This window comes from Notolabrus celidotus, chromosome 11, assembly GCF_009762535.1.
Source record: "Notolabrus celidotus isolate fNotCel1 chromosome 11, fNotCel1.pri, whole genome shotgun sequence".
In the NCBI taxonomy this organism is placed as follows: Eukaryota; Metazoa; Chordata; class Actinopteri; order Labriformes; family Labridae; genus Notolabrus; species Notolabrus celidotus.
The window spans coordinates 34488640-34508130 of record NC_048282.1 but is presented as its reverse complement, the minus strand read 5'-3'; the positions used below and the strand labels follow the sequence as shown (position 1 = coordinate 34508130).

At 42.5% G+C, this 19491-nt stretch overlaps 1 protein-coding gene across 1 annotated transcript in view; it reads right to left on the bottom strand.

The window, feature by feature from the left end:
- The window catches only part of spryd3 (SPRY domain containing 3), a 100381-nt gene that overhangs the window by 75774 nt on the left and 5116 nt on the right, over positions 1-19491 (bottom strand). Inside the window, exons 3-6 of the mRNA XM_034695786.1 lie at positions 19073-19148; positions 11067-11191; positions 7886-8021; positions 7617-7805 (exon numbers count right to left, since the gene is read on the bottom strand). Of these exons, the coding sequence (XP_034551677.1) occupies positions 7617-7805; positions 7886-8021; positions 11067-11191; positions 19073-19148 (526 nt within the window). The remainder of the gene's footprint in view (positions 1-7616; positions 7806-7885; positions 8022-11066; positions 11192-19072; positions 19149-19491) is intronic.

The following is a 19491-nucleotide window of genomic DNA, read 5'->3' as shown; positions in this document are numbered from 1 at the left end:
AGCAGAATGGAGCGTGGAGAGTGGAGGACAACACAGATTTTTACGGCAAGGTGTAACAGAGGCTTAAGGAGAGGAAATAAGGAAATATGAAAAGAGTGGAGGAGATAGAAGAAGAGAGAAGGACAAGTGTTCAGAAGAGCAGAGGAAAAAAGGACAGAAAAGAAGACAGAAAGCAGAGCAGAAGGTGAGAGTAGAGGAGGAGAGGGGATGAGTTAAGGTTAGAGGGCAAGGAGACAAGAATGGAGGTGAGGAGATGAGTTAAGGAGGGAGGAGAAGAGGAAATAGAGGGAGATGCCAGGGAGACAAAAGAGGAGAAAAGAGATGAAGAGAGAGGAGGAGAGAAGCAGGATGGAGAGTGAAGAGTGAAGGACAGGAGACAAGAGTCTTTATGACACAGATCTTTACGGCAAGGTGAATCCGAGGCTGTGTGAATGGGGCTAAGGATTAAGGAGAGGAAATAAGGAAAGAGGAAAGGTGACAATGAAAAAGAAGAAGAGATGAGGACAGAGGAAAGAAGGATAGAAAAGAAGATAGAGAGCAGAGCAGAGAAGAGGGTGAGAGTAGAGGAGGAGAGGGGATGAGTTAAGGTTAGAGGGCAAGGAGACAAGAATGGAGGTGAGGAGATGAGGAAATAGCAGAAAGGGGAGATGCCAGGGATAGAAAAGAGGAGAAAAGAGATGAAGAGATGAGGACAAAAGCAGGAAGAGTAAAGAGTGAAGGACAAGAGACAGGAGTCCTTATGATATTTACAGCAAGGTGCAACAGAGGCTGTGTGAATGGGGCTAAGGATTAAGGAAAGGAAACAAGGAAAGAGGAAAGGAGACAAGGATAAAAAGCAAGGAAGGACAGAGGAGTAGAGAGGACGATAGAAAAGAAGCTAGAGAGCAGAGCGGAAGGTGAGAATAGAGGAGGCAAGGGGACGAGAATGGAGGTGAGGAGATGAGTTAAGGAGGCAGGAGAAGACACACAAGGAGAGGAAATAGCAGAGAGTGGAGATGCTAGGGAAGGACAGAGGAGTAGAGGAGAGAGGAGAGCAGAATGAAAGAAGGATAGAAAAGAAGATAGAGAGCAGAGCAGGTGAGAATAGAGGACCAGGAGAGGGGATGAGTTAAGATATGGAAAGGAGGCAAGGATAGAGAGGAGGAAAGGACACAAGGATAGGAGGGAGGAAAGGATCAGGGAATACGAGGATGAGACAGGAATAAAAGGACATTTTTGAGAAGATGAAGTTTAAGAGAAAGAGTTGATGCATTGATAAAAGAAATATGGATCAGCTGAGAGGAGTCAAGAAAGTTTAGAGGAGGCAGTGTTGGAGGAGAGAGTGGAGGAAACAGGAGTGGAGGAGAGTGGACTGGGAGGAAAACAGAAGAGTTGTTTGTTCAGAGAGTCAAAGTTGTAAAAGTTGAATCAAACAGAGACGGTTTGAGTTTCTGGTGAAAAACCACACGATGAATAAAATGAAGTCTGAATCATTGAAGAGATTAAGTGAGACCACCTTCAGGCAGACAGAATGTTCTGCTCTTAAAACATCATCAACTACTCAAAGGTCTCGAGCCTTGAAAACAGACTCCTTCTTTCCCTTTAATTCTCCTCCTATCTGTTCTCTCTCTTCACCACACTCTCCATGAAGCAAACTTTCACCCCACACCCTCCTCTGTCCTCTTATCTTCACTTGGACTTGTTCAAACTTGACAGCTTATCAGTTTGAGCATTAGCACCTGCACGATGATGACCGCATCGTGTGCCTGCAGGCTAACGTTAGCTTACTCATGAGGGAAAAACAAAAGGGAGAGAAGGAGGTAAAACTTCTGGACGTCTGAGTGGACTGTGCAGCCGCACACCCCAGCTGTGAAAACCTCCAACCACATAAGAGAGAGTAAAAGATTCCTGCGAGTCCCGTTACTCCACTTATTGAATTTTTACAACCTGGTGGACTGCCAGGCACTTGGCTCCACCAACAAGCTTCATGCCATCGCCGCCGCTCCGTCCAGAAAAACAGAAGGGGAGACGGAGAGCAAGACTGCTGGTTGAATCATCCCTCTCTGCTTTTATGAGCCGTCTGCCTGGAGAAAAGACGATAGCCTCTGTACTGTGTGTGTGGCACACGATTGTACCAGAGCGGACAGCCACGTTTATCACGTAACCACATACGGGACCCACACACAGCCGGGCCTCCATCCCTCTTATGTCAATGACAGACCTGCTTTTAGTCTTGTGGTTACTTTCTGAAAGAGTCGGAGGGAGGGCGGGTTAGAACTCACACCTTACCTCAGAACAAAGGTGCTACAGTTCACATCGGAGAGTGCAGCTTTGTGATAGCGGTGATGACACAGCAGCTGTTGTTAACAATGGGTATCAGTTGAGCCATCTACCTACGACTTGAATCATAGTTTCTGAGAAACCAACCCTGGACCTGAACCTGAACCCTCTAACTGTATCACCAATAAGGTCGAGCGTCAGTCAGCCGAAACCGCTGTGCAGCACTCCTCTTTAACTGGGAACCAAGAGAGCCAACTTTAAACCATGTTAGTTTAAGTTAACTGTGTTTTCCTTTGCTTGACATCCATAAACTGGTTGAGGTAAGGAAGCGTTCAGGCGTTCTTCAGGCAAACTGGCAACAAGAGAAGTTAAAAAGCATCTTTAGTGAATTAGAGCATATCTATAAAAACATTAATGAGAGAAGCAAAGAGTGAATCGATGGTCTTCCTCAGGGCTTGGCTTGCTCTCTCTCTCTCTTACAAAACATGACCTGATTCAACACGGGGGCAGCTGTAACTCAGTCTGCAGGGACTTCAAAGTGACCCTCTGGTTCCCAAGTCAAGTCCCAGAACGGATCAAAGTTCAACCACCTGCTGGGGATGGTGTCAAGAGAGGTGACATTTCACCTCCTGAGCACTGCCAAGGTGTTCTTGAAGATGTAAGAACCTTCTGATTGGCATTATGTCTTCTTCCTGTCCCATTAAAGTTACTAACCATAGATCTTTCTGGAGTCCCTGAGCTCCTTGTCTCGTAGGTTGCGGTTGAATGCTGCAGACTCTCAACTTTGCCACAGTTTGGTGAGATTCAAACACCAAAACTACCTCTGATGGGAGCAGAGATGTCATTACAGTGGTGAGTGATCTGCCTGCTTTTGCTCCACACATGCAGTTTTTCCTGCAAAGCCAGCTGAAATGTGATTGGTCTATGCTGCTTGGAATACAAATGGAAAGCAGAACACCTCCAATGCTTTAAATCCAGACCCCTGCATACCGGTTCTAGGTTTTTATGTAGGATGTGTAAATACAGCTCACTCCAGGTGTGAAAGGTTTTGGTTAACAGAAGTTTGAAAGTTAAAATAGAGGGCTTAAACATTGATTTTTGGGAGGTAGAGCCTTCAGCTATCAGGCATCTCTTCTGGAATCATCTACCAGTCAGGGTCCAGGAGGCAGACACCCTCTGTACTATTAGGAGTAGGTTTAAAACTTTTTTGATAAAGCTTATAGTTAGAGCTGGATCAGACTTGGACCAGCTCTTCATTATGTGCTATAGGCTTAGACTGGCAGGGGAACTGACACACTAGGATCCACTCTCTCCCAATAAGACTTACTTTACCTCTTCCTGTCCCATTTAAAGTTACTAACCAAAGACCTTCCTGGAGTCCCTGAGCTCCCTTGTCTCATTGGTTCCTCTGAATCTCTGCTGCTGTGGACGTGCCAGACTCCAGCTACTACATCTACTACTATCCGTCTCTCCACTATCATCTCTCTCTCTCTTCATCTCCCTCTATCCCTCTCTTCAACACGGTCTCAGCAGATGTGTGTCTAACGTGAGTCTGGTCCTGCTCGAGGTTTCTGCCTTTTAAAGGAAGCTTGTCCTTGCCACTGTAATTATCCTCTCCCTGTCCCATTAAAGTTACTAACCATAGACCTTTCTGGAGTCCCTGAGCTCCCTTGTCTAGTAGGTTCCTCTGGATCTCTGCTGCTGTGGACGTGCCAGACTCCAGCTGCTACAACTGCTACTATCCATCTCACCACTATCATCTCTCTCTCTCTCTTCATCTCCCTCTATCCCTCTCTTCAACACAGTCTCAGCAGATGTGTGTCTAACATGAGTCTGGTCCTGCTGGAGGTTTCTGCCTGTTAAAGGAAGTTTGTCCTTGCCACTGTAACTTGCTAAATGCTGCAAAGTGCTCTGCTCATGGTGGATTAAGATTAGATCAGACTGAGTCCTGTCTGTAAGATGGGACTGGATTTAATCCTGTCTTGATGTTGGGTCTATTAGAGTACGGTCTAGACCTGCTCTGTTTCATTTCTGGAGGGGATATTCCCTCACAGAGCGTCACTAAACATGCAGAACTCTTTAAAACTCTCTCTCATTAGCCTTGCTTTGTACCGTTGGACACTGCTATTCTTCTTTTCTGAGCGTCCTTTCATACAACTGGTCGGGGATTCCCAGTGGATCTACTCTGTTCTTTGAACCGTGGATAAAAAAAGTAAGTGTGTTACCCTGATTATGTTCTTGAGCTTTGCTGGTAAACTTGCCAAACTGTTGCATAATCCCCGACTCAGCAAAGAGGGAACAAAACAGTCTCAACGTCTTCACAGTGAGTCGGCTGTTTATCTTGTTACAGAACTCGTGTTTGACAGAGAGAGGAGAAGAATCCTTGAGCTGATGTCATGAAGCTGTCTGCACAAACACTTTCAAGATGACCCAAATCCAGTCACGACAAGATCCCGCAACGAATTAGACAAAATAATATTAGAGTAATTGTGTCAAGAGCTTTCCCTGACATTCAGAGAGCAGTAAAGTGGAGCTGTCAACAAAGAGGGATTTACTGGAGAACAGACGGTTGAAGGATCTCGTACGAGTACAAAACAAACATGGGGCACTGGCAACAGCCGTGCAGACGAGCAGGCGGAAGAAAAGCCACTCTGTAATCCGTCCCAATCAGAAGACATATGGTAGAAAAACAAACCATATGTACGTGGGGGTTTTTTCCTGTCTCAGCACTAAGGCAACCAGTTTGTGTTACCTTATTTGACAGAACGTATGCATTACGGGTTTCTTCACCATCTGAGAAAACATGTTCTAATTAACCTACATTATGGGGCAGACTTCTTCTTCCAAAACACACATCAGCCTACACTTCATTTTCTCTGCTGCTCAGAGCCAACAAACATATCAGGTTTCAGAGTTTTGTTTTCTCAGAGCAGCTTTTTGTGTCCACGTTGGCCGGCCCTGTGAACCGAGGCAGTATACCTGCGGTCATAAAAATCTGCTCTGGCTTCAGGATCTAAATGAGGACACGGCTCTTCTTCTGTTTTTAGCAGCATGCTAATGTTTCTGCAGTGCCGGTGGTGCTTAATAACTATTACAAAAGTCCAGTGTTGTTAACTTTATTGCATGCTGCTGGTGTGCATCCTTCCATCGCTGTGCAAACCAACAACATGCAGATCTTCTCGGTGACGTCACAGCTCCATACTCGTAGTGATGCATGTTATATTCCCAGTAAGAAGTGGAAGTAAGAGGACAATAACAACAATGGCAGACTGCTCTACTGAGTTTATAAACGCTCCTCAGGAGAAAGTTAACAGTTCCTCTGGAGAGTACTCATCGCTCTCTTGAAGATGGGGTCAGGGTTGGGCCTGATGCACAGGAGTGTAGTGTTCTACGGTTGCAATCCAGCAACCACCAACTACTGTTCTGGCATGCATACTCCTTGAACAAGGTCTCATCCCTCTCTCCAATTCAGTCTCAGCAGATGTGAGTCTAACATGAGTCTGGTTCTCCTCAAGGTTTCTGCCTGTTAAAGGAAGTTTGTCCTTGCTGCTGTAACTATCATCTCCATGTCCCATTAAAGTTACTAACCATAGACCAATCCCTGAGCCAACCCCTGAGCTCCCTTGTCTCGTAGGTTCCTCTGGATCTCTGCAGCTGTGGACATACCAGAATCCAGCAGCAACAGCTACTACTATCCATCTCCCCACTATCATCTCTCTCTCTTCATCTCCCTCTATCCCTCTCTCCAATTCAGTCAAGGCAGATGTGTGTCTAACATGAGTCTGGTCCTGGTCGAAGTTTAAGCCTGTTAAAGGAAGTTTGTCCTTGCCACTGTAACTTTCATCTTCCTGTCCCATTAAAGTCACTAACCATAGACCTTTCTGGAGTCCCTGAGCTCCCTTGTCTAGTAGGTTCCTCTGGATCTCTGCTGCTGTGGACGTGCCAGACTCCAGCTGCTACAACTACTACTATCCGTCTCACCACTATCATCGCTCTCTCTCTTCATCTCCCTCTATCCCTCTCTCCCTCTCTCCAACACGGTCTCAGCAGATGTGTGTCTAACATGAGTCTGGTCCTGCTGGAGGTTTCTGCCTGTTAAAGGAAGTTTGTCCTTGCCACTGTAACTTGCTAAATGCTGCAAAGTGCTCTGCTCATGGTGGATTAAGATGAGATCAGACTGAGTCCTGTCTGTAAGATGGGACTGGATCTGATCCTGTCTTGATGTTGGGTCTTTGTTAATAATAGAACATAGAGTACGGTCTAGACCTTCTCTGTTTGGAAAGAGTCTAGTAATCTGTCCTTAGTTAGTTTAGGGGGATGTGCAGAGAGCGGTGGTTGATTTTGTGGCTCTTCCTGCACTTTTACATCTTTTGTTCATTTTGGTCTCCACTCCTTTTTTTCCCTTCTTCTGTTTTTCTCATTTTTGAACATTTGTGGGTTTTTGCTTAATAAATCTTGTGGATTTAATCTCCACATTTTGTCTCTTCTTATATGACGCAGTCTCAACTTTGAGCTTAGTTTCTTTGAGTTAGAGAGGCCAAAACATCGTCAAGGCTGAGATATGAGTAAGGCTTGTTTAGTCCCTGTTCCACATGAAGGTTCTGTCGTGCAGATTTGGGTACGTTTTTATGCATTTCTTTATCTTTCCACAGATTTTTCAATCTAAACAGCTGCTGATGTTTCTTATTAGTTCAACTCAACCTCATTATAAGAAGTATTATTCTTGGCTTCAACCCTGTAATAGTGGAGTTCAACTATCCTGCAGAGCGGCCGCCCCACACCTCACTCGTCTGTGTCTGTTTTACCTGCAACCCTCACTACGAGTCCTCCTCATACATCAGTTTTAAAATTCCTCACATACAGCGGGTCGTCTCTCCTGCCGGGCTGCTGACAGCTCGGTCAGCGGGAGGATCATCCACAGTGAGGGAAGAACAGGAGGTTCACCACTATCAGGTTCAAAAACTTTACCAACATCCAGCGTCAGAAGCTGTGAACAGAAGGGAGTCGTGTGCTCGGGGTTTTTAGTTTCCTTCTCTGTCACAGCACATTTTGTAATTTTGTAGTTTTGAGACACGACTCAGCTCGTAAAGCTCAAAGCCCACCATGCCGTCGTCCTGCATCGCTCTGCGTTCAATGAGTCAGCTTAAAAGAAATGCAATGATTCAACATCTTGAGTTCAAACAGGGGGTTTCTACACTCCTGATTTAAATTGCAAACAAAGGCGGCAATCCTTGAAACCTCTTCAAAGCGAAGCAAGGCAAGGCACGACACAGAACAGCTGTTCCTGCCCTTTGAGCACGTAACTGAAATGTCAAAGAATTGTTTTCACAATAAGGAATAAAAAATCTGCTTCTTACCGTGCCGCTCACCCTGACGTCATGTAGTCGCCCCCAGTCGTCTTCATGGCTGTCCACCATCATCATACTTTCATCTTCCTCCAGGAACCACTCGGCCTGCAGGTCCACTTTCACCTCCTCCCCCATGGAGTGCATCCCTACTGCAGGGAAGAGCCCCTCTGCAGACACAGGGACCTCCACTGACCCCACCTGCACCAGAGAGGGATGAAAGATGGATGCAACATGTTTCAATAACACAGAGAGACATTGATGTCGTTGGAAACACCCACCTCTTTGCCATTTTTGGTGAAGAAGACTGTCGTTAAACCAGCTTCGATATTCTCTGAGTGTATCCCGCAGCCGATCCGGTCGCCTCGAGCACACTTTGGACCAAACTGCTGCCCCACAGGGTTTCCATTATACAACCTGCAAAGAGTTAAGACATAAGAGATTTATATCTTCTTCATAACTTCATAACTTTTTAAGTAAAGTGAGTCTAACTTCTCAAACTCTAAACAAACGTGACTGACCCTAAAGCTGGTTTCTCTTTGTGAAGTATAGAATATCAGAGGTTATAGCACAGCAGCAGAGCCTACGCGTGTGGGCTCAGCTGTAGTTAATATGCATCCTGTCAGAAATATAACTACAGTGAGTACACAGAGCAACAACCAGGGGTGTGATGACTGTTAATGCTGAGTCTGCTGCTTCGGTTTTCTCCTGCCAGTTTTTAAAACCAGTGGAGGAACAAACATGACCCTTAGCTTTAACAAGGTCCTAAATTATGAGGATGTATTGTTTTTAAGGTTTTGTTTATGATAAGAAAGTTAAAGATATTACTTTGAGCTCAGATGAATTCAAGTATGATATTCCTGTGACAAGATATATATTGATTTAGGCATCATGAAGCAGCAGCTTATAATGTGACTCAGACAGAAACCTTCTTCATGCATGAGGAAATATATACTACACTTTATTCTTCACATTTAGTCACATCATATTTCAATAATTTGACAACATACATTAACAGTTTTCTGACTACCCTCCTCATTGTCTAAAATTAAGCCTGGTTTATACCTCTGCACTGAATCTACGGCGTAGGTCAGTGATGTGCACCTCCTCAAAACTGCAACTACACTCAGAAACAATGCAGACTGCAAGCCACTCGGTGGCGGACATTTCTGGTAGTGCCGACGTCTCCCAACCTCTGCCCACACTAATTCATTGGCTGTATAATAAGATGAGATAAAATGGGTGCAGATTTGGCCTGATGGCTAAATTGTGCACCCATAAAGCGGTTGGCCCGGGTTCAGCAGCCCTTTTCCTGCATGTCCCTCCCACATCTCTCCCTGTTTACAGCACTATCCACTTTCCTCCTCACCCTAATAATGGTGTAAAAGCCCAAAAAAATATAACTTTAAAAAAAGATAGGATAATCTTTTATTCATCCCACGACGGGGAAATGCATAGTGTTACATTAGCAAGAGACTTGGTGAAGAAAGCTAAAAACATCATCGGCCAACCATTACATGTTCTTTCTACTGAGGTCATACTGACGCCTTCAGCTCGCCGTTTTTATGCACCCTTGAGGAGAACTAATCATTACACCAAATCTTTTATCCGGTCTGCTATCAGGCTTTTAAACTCAGACAGTAGTCATTTTATGGTTATGGAGATTATGTTGTTTTTTAATCTTTGTCTTATCTTACTGTTATTTCTTACTAGGGTTGCAAAGGGGTGGAAAATTTCCGGTAAATTTCCATGGGAAGTTAACCTGTGGAATTTTGGAAATATTACAAATAGGAAATTATGGGAATTTAATGGAAAAGTATCATATCCACGCATAAATATTTGTTTTGTTCTAAGCATCCATCCAAAATAATACAATTTAAACAGATTTATTTGTAAGTAGAACTTTATGAAGTGTTAAATATTTTATAGAACAATCAATTTTTTCATTGAAGAACAAAAACATGAATGTTGAGTTAAATATTACTCATCCCCCAGACTCAACCCATTCAAAAATTAACAAAAATGCGATCCCAAAAAAGTACCATTCAAAATGTTAAATTAAAAGTGCCCCTCTCCCTCCAACAAAGTCCCATTACAAATGTTAAATTAAAGGAGCCCCTCTCCCTCCAAAAAAGTCCCATTCAAAATGTTAAATAAAAAGAGCCCCTCTCCCTCCAACAAAGTCCCATTCAAAATGTTAAATTAAAAGAGCCGCTCTCCCTCCAAACAAGTACCATTCCAAATGTTAAATTAAAAGTGCCTGTCTCCTTCCATAAAAGCCCCATTCAAAATGTTAAATTAAAAGAGCCCCTCTCCCTCCAACAAAGTCCCATTCAAAATGTTAAATAAAAAGAGCCCCTCTCCCTCCAACAAAGTCCCATTCAAAATGTTAAATTAAAAGAGCCCCTCTCCCTCCATAAAAGTCCCATTACAAATGTTAAATTAAAAGAGCCGCTCTCCCTCCAACAAAGTCCCATTCAAAATGTTAAATTAAAAGTGCCCCTCTCCCTCCAAACAAGTACCATTCCAAATGTTAAATTAAAAGTGCCTGTCTCCTTCCATAAAAGTCCCATTCAAAATGTTAAATTAAAAGAGCCCCTCTCCCTCCATAAAAGTCCCATTACAAATGTTAAATAAAAAAAAACTCTCTCCCTCCAACAAAGTCCCATTCAAAATGTTAAATTAAAAGTGCATGTAGGGGGCGTGGTCTCAATAGCCCTGCAGTAAGCAGTGTGCTATGTGCATGTGATTGAGGAATAGCATATACATTCAACTGTACTTGAATGAAATCTGGTTGTTTTAGTCAGGATTATGCTAAAATATATTTTCCCCTACTATATTTAAGTTCCCTATTAAGAGCCAACCTTCAATTTAGTCAATTCCTGGTTTATTCCCATAAATTCCCATGGAAAGTTTCCAACTTTGAAAATTCCTGGAATTTTGCAACCCTATTTCTTACACTTCATATAAACTAAATGAACTTCTTGCTGTCCTTCACAGACCCTCTGGTCTCATGTAGAGATCCGGTGCTTGACTTGTAGCATGTATATATGATGGATGTGTTGTAAATGTTAAATGTATGGTAAGCTATAAATGAATAGCCCTTCTCATTTTTCATAAAGTTTGATGCAAAGTTAAAAAAAAAAATGGCTTTATCTGATAAATAACTAATCCAGGTTAGAAAAATAAATCATGAAATTATCTGTAATGAATATAATCATTATTTAAGTCCTATAAAAATATAATTGGCGGTGTAAAGACTCCCAGCCCCCGTGCTCAAACTTCTGTGCCCTGTAATTCCTTCTCTGTTAAAAACGTAAAGAGTCAGAGCGATGGAGAATGACTTACTGTTACTGCTGCATGTGTGTGGAGGCAGAATCAACTGGCCACAATCCATTATGTCAAATCATGCAAGAAACCCAAGCTGTACAGTAGAGTATAGATGACTGTGGTTTGACTTACTTGCCGTTGTCGGCGTGGTAAGCTACAGAGTATGGCAGCCAGCCAGGCTGGTGGTCCAGCCTGTAGAATTTAGGCACCAGGCCCACAGCGATGGTCCCCCTCACCCCCGTGTCCACTATTGTCACCTACAGACACACAGAGAGACACACAACCTTAAAGTTAAACTGAGGCATCAATGAGGTAGTGTAACTGTTTACTCCTTTACTACAGCTTAAAGAAAGGAAAGGTTCTTTAACAGAATGAATCAATGAGAGAAACTAAACCCTGAATGAGAAGCTTCACTCAGGACAAAGAGACCTCAGAGGAAATCCCTGCCTCTCTTTGCTCACAGCATGTTTGTGCTTCTGTAACAATAAGACACATATTTTTAAATACTGTCACTCATACAGATGACTCTCCATGATCTACACCAGGGGCTCCCAAACTTTTCAGCCCACGACCCCCAAAATAAAGGTACCAAAGACTCACGACCCCCACTGTCCCTCAAAGTGGCTTAATGTGGCTTCATTTAGCTGGTCTGCAGATATTTAGCCTACCTATATGAGCATGTGTCTGTGTTTCCTGTGCTGTTATGAAGTAATCTGCTGCTACTGATGCTTTTGATAATTAACTGTTCACTAACCCTAAACTTAGGAGTCAGAAAACTCATTACATTTTATATTTTCAAGGTTTTATTTCAAGTTTAGCTACTATTCCTGTCCGTATTTTTAACTATAATGGGTAAAATGTACTATTTTTGATAAGTTAAAAAAAATAAAACATTCTGGAAGACATCCACTTTGGGAACCCATAAAATCAGATTGTCAAAGATCAGACCGGTTATCTCTTTATACTGAATTTTGCAGCCTGTGTTAGGGTCGTTTTTCCTGCATCAGAAAGCAGAGTTGACATTCTGAACTCACCCGAAGTGTCTCTGTTTTGATCTCTGCTGGTAAAGTTTGTCAGTGAGAGGAATCAAGAATCAAGAATCAAGAATCAAGAATCAAGAATCAAGAATCAAGAAAGCCTTTTTTGCCAAGTGAGCTCGCCTTGCACACACAGGGAATTTGACGCGGTTATTGGAACACCGGTACTTCACAACAAGACAGTAAGGACAATAAATATAGAAACCTCAAATCTAATCTATAGAAAAATTAAAAATACTATCTGCACAATGAAAGGTATAGAAGTACTTTTAAAGACATGTATAAGTTAAATTAGCTTTAAGCCTGAGTGAACATTTAGCAAAAAATAAATACAAACCCTTGAAAGAGAAGGCGTTTCCAAACGTTTGACTGGTAGTGTATATATATATTTTCTTGGTTGCTGAATCCCTCAGTGATTGTTTTGTGTATTTTTTTCTTTGTGATTTGTACATGGCTTGCTTATGCAGATCCAAATAAACTTAAATACATCCACACATACATAAATACATATCCACACGTATCATCAGTTAGTCAATCACAATTTAATCAGTTTGCTTCCTGAACAGATACACGCTTTAATAAGAGTTGCATCTTGATGGTGAAGGTGACGGTGCTCATGGGAAATGTAGTCCTAATCTCTGAAAAACACCTCAGTTGTGTCCAAAAGGGTCTCAAGAATCAACACATTAAAGTTCCTCAAAGTGCCTTTAAAGGTGACATATCACGCTTTTTTCATCAACATATATTGGTCTAAGAGGTCCCCAAAACATGTCTTTAAAGTTTATGCTCAAAAAAACACTTTGAAATCAGATTTTGGTCTGCCTGAAAAACCCTCTTCTTCAGCCCTCCTCAGAACACTCTGTTTTCTCTCTGACCACGCCCCCTCAGGAAGTGGATGTGCCTCGGCTCTCCAGCACGTTGATCTAATGTTTACATGTTGGCTGAATATACACGGCTGCTCAGAGATCACGTTACTTCAACCCTCTGAATCTGATCCAGAATCTGATCCTGACGGAGAGGCGCCTGTAGCAGGACCTTTCTGAAGGATTGGTCACAGATTTAGTGTTTCTTGTTGTTTTATTTATCAGTATGTCGACGTGTGTCTTGGTACACAGCTAAGAACATGTAGCTATGTGGCTATGCTAACTAGCGCTAGCACTTATCCATGATAAGTAAAAATCATCCACTAGATCTTCAAATCTGCAGACGTGGGGAGTAAAACCGACCTCTACCAGAAAGGCAGCAGGACCTTTCTGAACCATTGGTCACAGATTCTGTGTTTCTTGTTGTTTTATTTGTCAGTATGTCGACGTGTGTCTTTGTACACAGCTACGACATGTAGCTATGTAGCTATGCTAACTAGCGCTAGCACTTTTCCATGAAAAATAAAAATCATCCACTAGATCTTCAAATCTGCAGACGTGGGGAGTAAAACCGACCTTTGTGTTTATTAAGACAGCCTACAACTAGCATGCCTCCCTCCTAAGCTCCTTGTTAGCACACATTTGTGCAGGGAATGAAAAACAGAGGAGGGATTCAGTATTATTTTATACAGTCTATGGGCTGAACAAGCTCCGAGCTCTGACTTCCTGTTACAGACCGGATATTGTTGTTACGTAACAAAAACACTGAAATCTGAAACGGCTCGTTTCACACACATTTACAGAAAGGTGGAGAAATCAGAACAGGGGCAGAATGGATTCTTTTCATTCTCAGGGGGTTTGTAGACAGGGACACATATTTCAGGTAGAGAACCATTAAAAAGTCAATTTTGCATGATATGTCACCTTTAATGTTATCTAAATGAAGAGGAGGGTATATAAAGTTGTTGATAATATTATCAATTTATTAGACTCCATGTATTTTATGTCCATGGACACTTTCTCAAAAATTGACATATCATGTCCTTATGTGGCTTTTAGTCATTTTTAATCATATGGTGCTATTTGTACTTTTCTTTTCTTCTCTTTTTTGTTTGTTTGTTTGTGTTTTGGTTTCTCCTCTACCTTCTTACTCTGATTTTATTTTACTCTATTTTATCTTTGTTTAATCTTGATCTTTTTAGGGAGCCTTTTTAACATCTGGCAAGGGACTACGGATGTAAACTAGCCTTTTGGCTAACTCTGGCATATTTACAGAAGTGTTAATTAATATGCATGGTCCTTTTAAATAATAAATCAAATACAGAAATAAAAAGAACTAACCAAAAAAATGTGAATTAAGTGATTAAATGAGTGATAAAAGATAAAAATGAGTCAGCAACTTTCGATAGTTTTTGGTTTCTTTGTGCTGCATTTACAGTGTCATCACTGTTCAATTTGTTGATTGAAGTGAATCAAGAACAATCAGGTAGGAGACATTTTTCTTTATTGACAATTTGACTCACTAATTCTCCTTTTAATATTGTTTAATGTGATGTTTTTGGGAGCAATGACCCTGCCATGAACAAGCTGAACATGCTCATCACCCCTGTAGAGCCCAAGGAGCATCAAACCTCCCCTCAGACTCGAGGCAGGCCTGCTCTGTGAGTTCAGTCACAGCACAAGTAGAAACATTAATACAGCAAACACAGGAGAATGCCTCCTTGCAGTTTGCATGTGCTCCTTTCTCTGATCAATGACCTCTTCAAGTCTCGTCCTCTTACTGTCTTGTCTGTCCTCATTTTCAGACTCAAATCACCGCTCCTGCACGCCTCTATCAAATCACGTGAAATCAAACTCCTTGATTTTCCCTGACTCAAAATTCCAGGCGCCGACTCCTTTCCAGTTTCCAGGTACTTTAAGGATAAAACTCTACACCCCTGCTTTGTTAGAGAACTAAATTCTCGTCCTTGGCAGGTTACCACTCGCACACTTAAACTGTTTCAAACTATTTGTGTCCGTATAATATGACTGCAAAATACCTGAGATTTAGGAGGAGCAGGAATGTGCGCACTGATGAGCCGTTAAGTTATGTTCGTATGAATTTTTGAAATAAATCTATTAAAACACGAGGAATGCTGCAGCTGCGTTTGAAGAAGATGGATGACGAAAGCTGGGGAATGTGCAGCAGTGATGACGAAGGTGAAACAGATTCCCTGCGAGAGCGGAATGAGGAGAAACACGAGGATACCGGTGACGCATTCGTCGACGGAGGCCTGACCTTTACCTGAATAAACTCTCCCAACAAATTCAACATATCTGGAAACTGACGGCGTGTGCGTCACAGAGCAGAGAGAAATGTAGCATAAAACTCTGGGTGATGACCACGATGAAATCCACTTGTTTAAATGTCAGGGGGATCTATTGGGCATCAATGTGATGCTCATTTAAATATAAACTTTGTTATCTGAGGAGTTTCCAGGGAGGAGAGGGAGAGAGATCACGAGGTCAAATGAGAGTTTGACATTACATTTAAAAAATAAATGTCACATCGGGCACAAATCAGGGAAACCTCACAGGCTCAGCAGAAAGCACATCGTCTGCTTGTTTCAAATGACGCTTAAGTAGATGTGAAATGTTTCAACACATGTCTGAAGTTGTACTTCTTATCTGAAAACAAATCTAAGGGAAGAACAGAGGGAGGAGGAGTGACTCATTAAAAGGAGAGCTGGCGAAGGCTTTGTGGTCCTGTCTGGCTTTATTTGCAGGGCAGCAGAATGATGTAGGTTCACGGGATAATGTGTGGCCCAATGTTGTCCTCCTGAAATCAACAAACCCAGACGAGGAAATATGCCTCCTTCACGTCACAAGGTCTGCTCTGACGCGCACCCTCCACAAACAAGCTGCCTCATAAATATCACACGGCGGCCCAATTCACCTAATTTATGACTGAACTTCTGCAACTTTCCTGAAGTAAATCTCTGCTACTTTATCCTCGTTCACTCTGCAGCTATACAAAGTATTTCTGCACAGCTGTGTTTAATACTCAATTATGTCGGCTCAATTAGGGCAGCACAGAGTCAGCTGTTTCTGCAGCAGAACGAAGAGGATGAAGAACAGACTGCCGCCAACGCAGCTCTAATAACAGAGTCCTGTGGGCTCGCTGCGACCACATCAGTCGGCTGACAGACGTCAGGTAAAAAACAGACAGAGGAAAATAACAAGAGGCATGAAAAGCTGAATGACAGAGGAGACAACAGAGCTGGGAAAACATGTGAAGTAAACACTTAACAGAATACGATGTGGGGTCAGCCAGTGTTTGAAGACGCCGGGGTTGAAAATGTCAACAGGCTACAACAGAAAAGTCAATCGTTACGGCTTCGCCACCCTGATTGTATGATTTGTGGCTGTCAAGCTAAGGGGGCGGGTCTTCCTGGTCACAAGGTCAATGACTGATGAGATGCGGATTTGTCTTTTTCTTTTAAAGTATATTTTTTGGGGCATTTTTGCTTTTATTTGTAGCACAGATGAAGAAAGACAGGAAGTGTGAGGAGGGGAGAGCAGGGGAAGACATGCAGCAGATGGCAGAGGGAGTCGAACCTATGACCACTACAACCTCTGTGTGTTTGACACACGTAAACCGCTAGGCTAACGGCGCACTAAGACGCAGGTTTGTCTTGATAAGCTGGCGCAGACATCCATGCAAAGAGGGAAGAGAATGTCATTGTAGGCCGCCGTGTGAGGAGTTTACAGGAACTCCATGAAGGATGGAGTTTTCCCCGTTTTCTTTCTTTGCAGAGTGTTTTTTAGTTATTGTCGCGGCGCGTCTTCTGTGCTACAATAATAAACTGTCACCTACTAGTCCTGAGGAGGACGTCACGTCAAAGCAGTCCTGTTCACCTTCTTTATTTCCATCAGGGGAAACGTTTCATCCATTATGTGCAAATACAGTTCAGTGTGCTCACTTTCAGAAGGCTTATCAGGATAAATAATAAGGAGGTAAGGATACACTCAACCTGAGATTTGATTTGAAACCCAATTTTTGGTTCACAATACGATTCACTCAATATTCTTTAACGTTTTTTTTAAAAACTGGATTGAACTCAAAATTTAAATAACTATTATTTTATTTCAATTCTCAGATATGAACAGTTGCAATATATATTTTTTCTCTTACATTACTTTGTGAACAAAGTAATCCTTTTTCATGTTTAAGGTGTGTTGTAACCATAGACTGTATAAAATATGGACGTAGTATCCGTGATGTCACCCATCTGTTCCTGAGAGCTGTTTTGAAGCAAATCGACGGCAGCAGCCATATTGGTAATGCGGAACTCAACTAGGCAGAGTGTGACGTAGTGTGAGCCTCTTAGCCAATGGCTGTGTGTTCCCGACCGGGAGTCACGTCAGTCAATCAATCAATCAATCTTTATTTGTATAGCGCCAAATCACAACAAACGTTATCTCAAGACGCTTTTACAAACATAGGAGGTCTAGACCACTCTATGTCAAATTATGAACAGAGACCCAACACCAAGACAGGGTAAGACTCAGTCTGACCCCACCTTAATCCATCATGAGCATTGCACATCGCAGTATTTAGCTAGTTACAGTGGTGAGGAAAAACTTCCTTTTAACAGGCAGAAACCTCAGGCAGAACCAGACTCATGTTAGACAGCCATCATGCCTCGACTGAGTTGGGTCTGGAAAGACAGATAGAGGGGAGTAAGAGAGAGAGGTGATAGTGATAGTCATGTCCTTATTTGGGCAAAACTCATAATCTTAATATCTTCTGAACCGTCACGTGAGAAAAAAATTCACCCCCCGTACAGTGTGTGCCATTAGAGAGATTAGCGTTGTAGGGCCAAGCCGTTTTTTGAACCAGGCTGTAAACATGTTTATTAATGCTGCAAAGATCGTCTTTTTCCCATTCATATCTATGTGGTTTCTGGTGTTTCTGCAGCCAGCCTCAAGCAGATTTTCGATGTATTGCAGTTTATATCACTTCCGCATTGGCTTCATCGTTTGAGACCGGAGTTTGCCGCTTGGTTGTAACTCAAATAAAACCATTGCACACGTTTTTTTCAGCACCTTGCAAAAACACTAAAAACGACCTCACAAAAATACCTTGTTGGAAAATTTTAGAACAATTCTCAAGAAATGGAAAAGTGAACAATTCCCAAATGAAAGTACTAAACATTCAAACAAATAAGGTAAATCTCTTTAAATAAACTTAAGTGCAGCTCATGGTCCTGGCTGTGAATTGACATGTTTTTCTGAGGGAGTATCAGGGAAAGCCAAAATGCTGCCGTACCTCAGACTTGAAGCACAAAGGTGCATCCTGACCTGCTCGGTCTTCACCTGCTGCCGCCATGTCTGTGACACTCAACTCAGAGAGTGACAAGAGAGCAACACAAGAGACTTCATGATGCTGAACAAGCGGAGTGAAATGCAGATAGCGCCTTCTACTGTTTAGAAATAATCTCGCTTTTCAAAAGTTGTTGAATCGATTTTAATCCACCCTTATTTATATCGATGTTTCACCGTCTTGTGATACATCCTTATATCTCTAATAAATAACATATTTTTTAAACCAATAATGTCCAAATCAAACCAAAAATCTAAACATGATTGTTTTCTTTTGGTCAGACTCACTCGGGTCTTGATATCATAAAATCTGATCCGGTTTTGTTCGGGTTTATAAACCCTGTAAATAAAAGTCCAATAGTTTCTCCTGCTGTCAGTCGGTCTGCTAAAACAACACTGTTGAACTAATCTCTGTGCTCAAAGACACCACCTAACCCACACCCTCTCCCTCATTCCAGTGCAGCGAGGACATTTTTGAGGTAGTGGTTTTGCACTGTTGAACCGGGCTTGCATGGGGGCACTCTGAGAATATGAAGCTGAGAAAATCTTCAGCAACGGGATTCCAGGGGATAAAATTGCCGGCTGCATGGTAAAGCAATCTGGGGCACAGCACACACAGGGTGGATGGTATGTGGTATCATATCATGAATAACCCTCCTCCTCCTCCTCCTCCTCTTCTTCCTCCGGACCCCAGCAGTTTGAAATTGTGCAAAAGAACAACAGTGGACTTATTTTCACATGATAACAATCCTCCCAAAAAATGAGATGTTCCAAAAAAAACACAGCTGGAGGGAGGAGTCGCTGCTGATCATGAATACACACAACATCATCCAGGAGAGTCAACAGTTACAGAGTCAGAGTCGACGAGCCTTACCTCAAAGTAGCAGTTTCCCTTTGATAAAGGATGGCCAGCCACATAGCAACCCACCTCCTCAGAGTTCCCTTGGTAACTAAAGAGAAGCAGTGACAGGTTAACAAAAGGTGACGACGGCTCAAGTCTATTAAAGTTTATTATACTCAGGTACTGAAGTGCTGCAGAGAATCCCTGCTCTGACTCTCTTTCATAAACCACAAAATGAATCATCAGAATAATTTGAGGTTATTTTTTGGGGGTATTTTTACCTTTAGATGGAGAGCTGAAGAGAGAGAAGAAAAGTGGAGGGGTCGACATGCAGCGAAGGGTCGTGGTGGCTAGAACTTGAACCAGAGACAGCTACAATGAGGACTGTAGTCTCTGTTCATGGAGCGTGCCCTGTAACCACTCGGCCAAACCATAACCCCATCATCGTGATT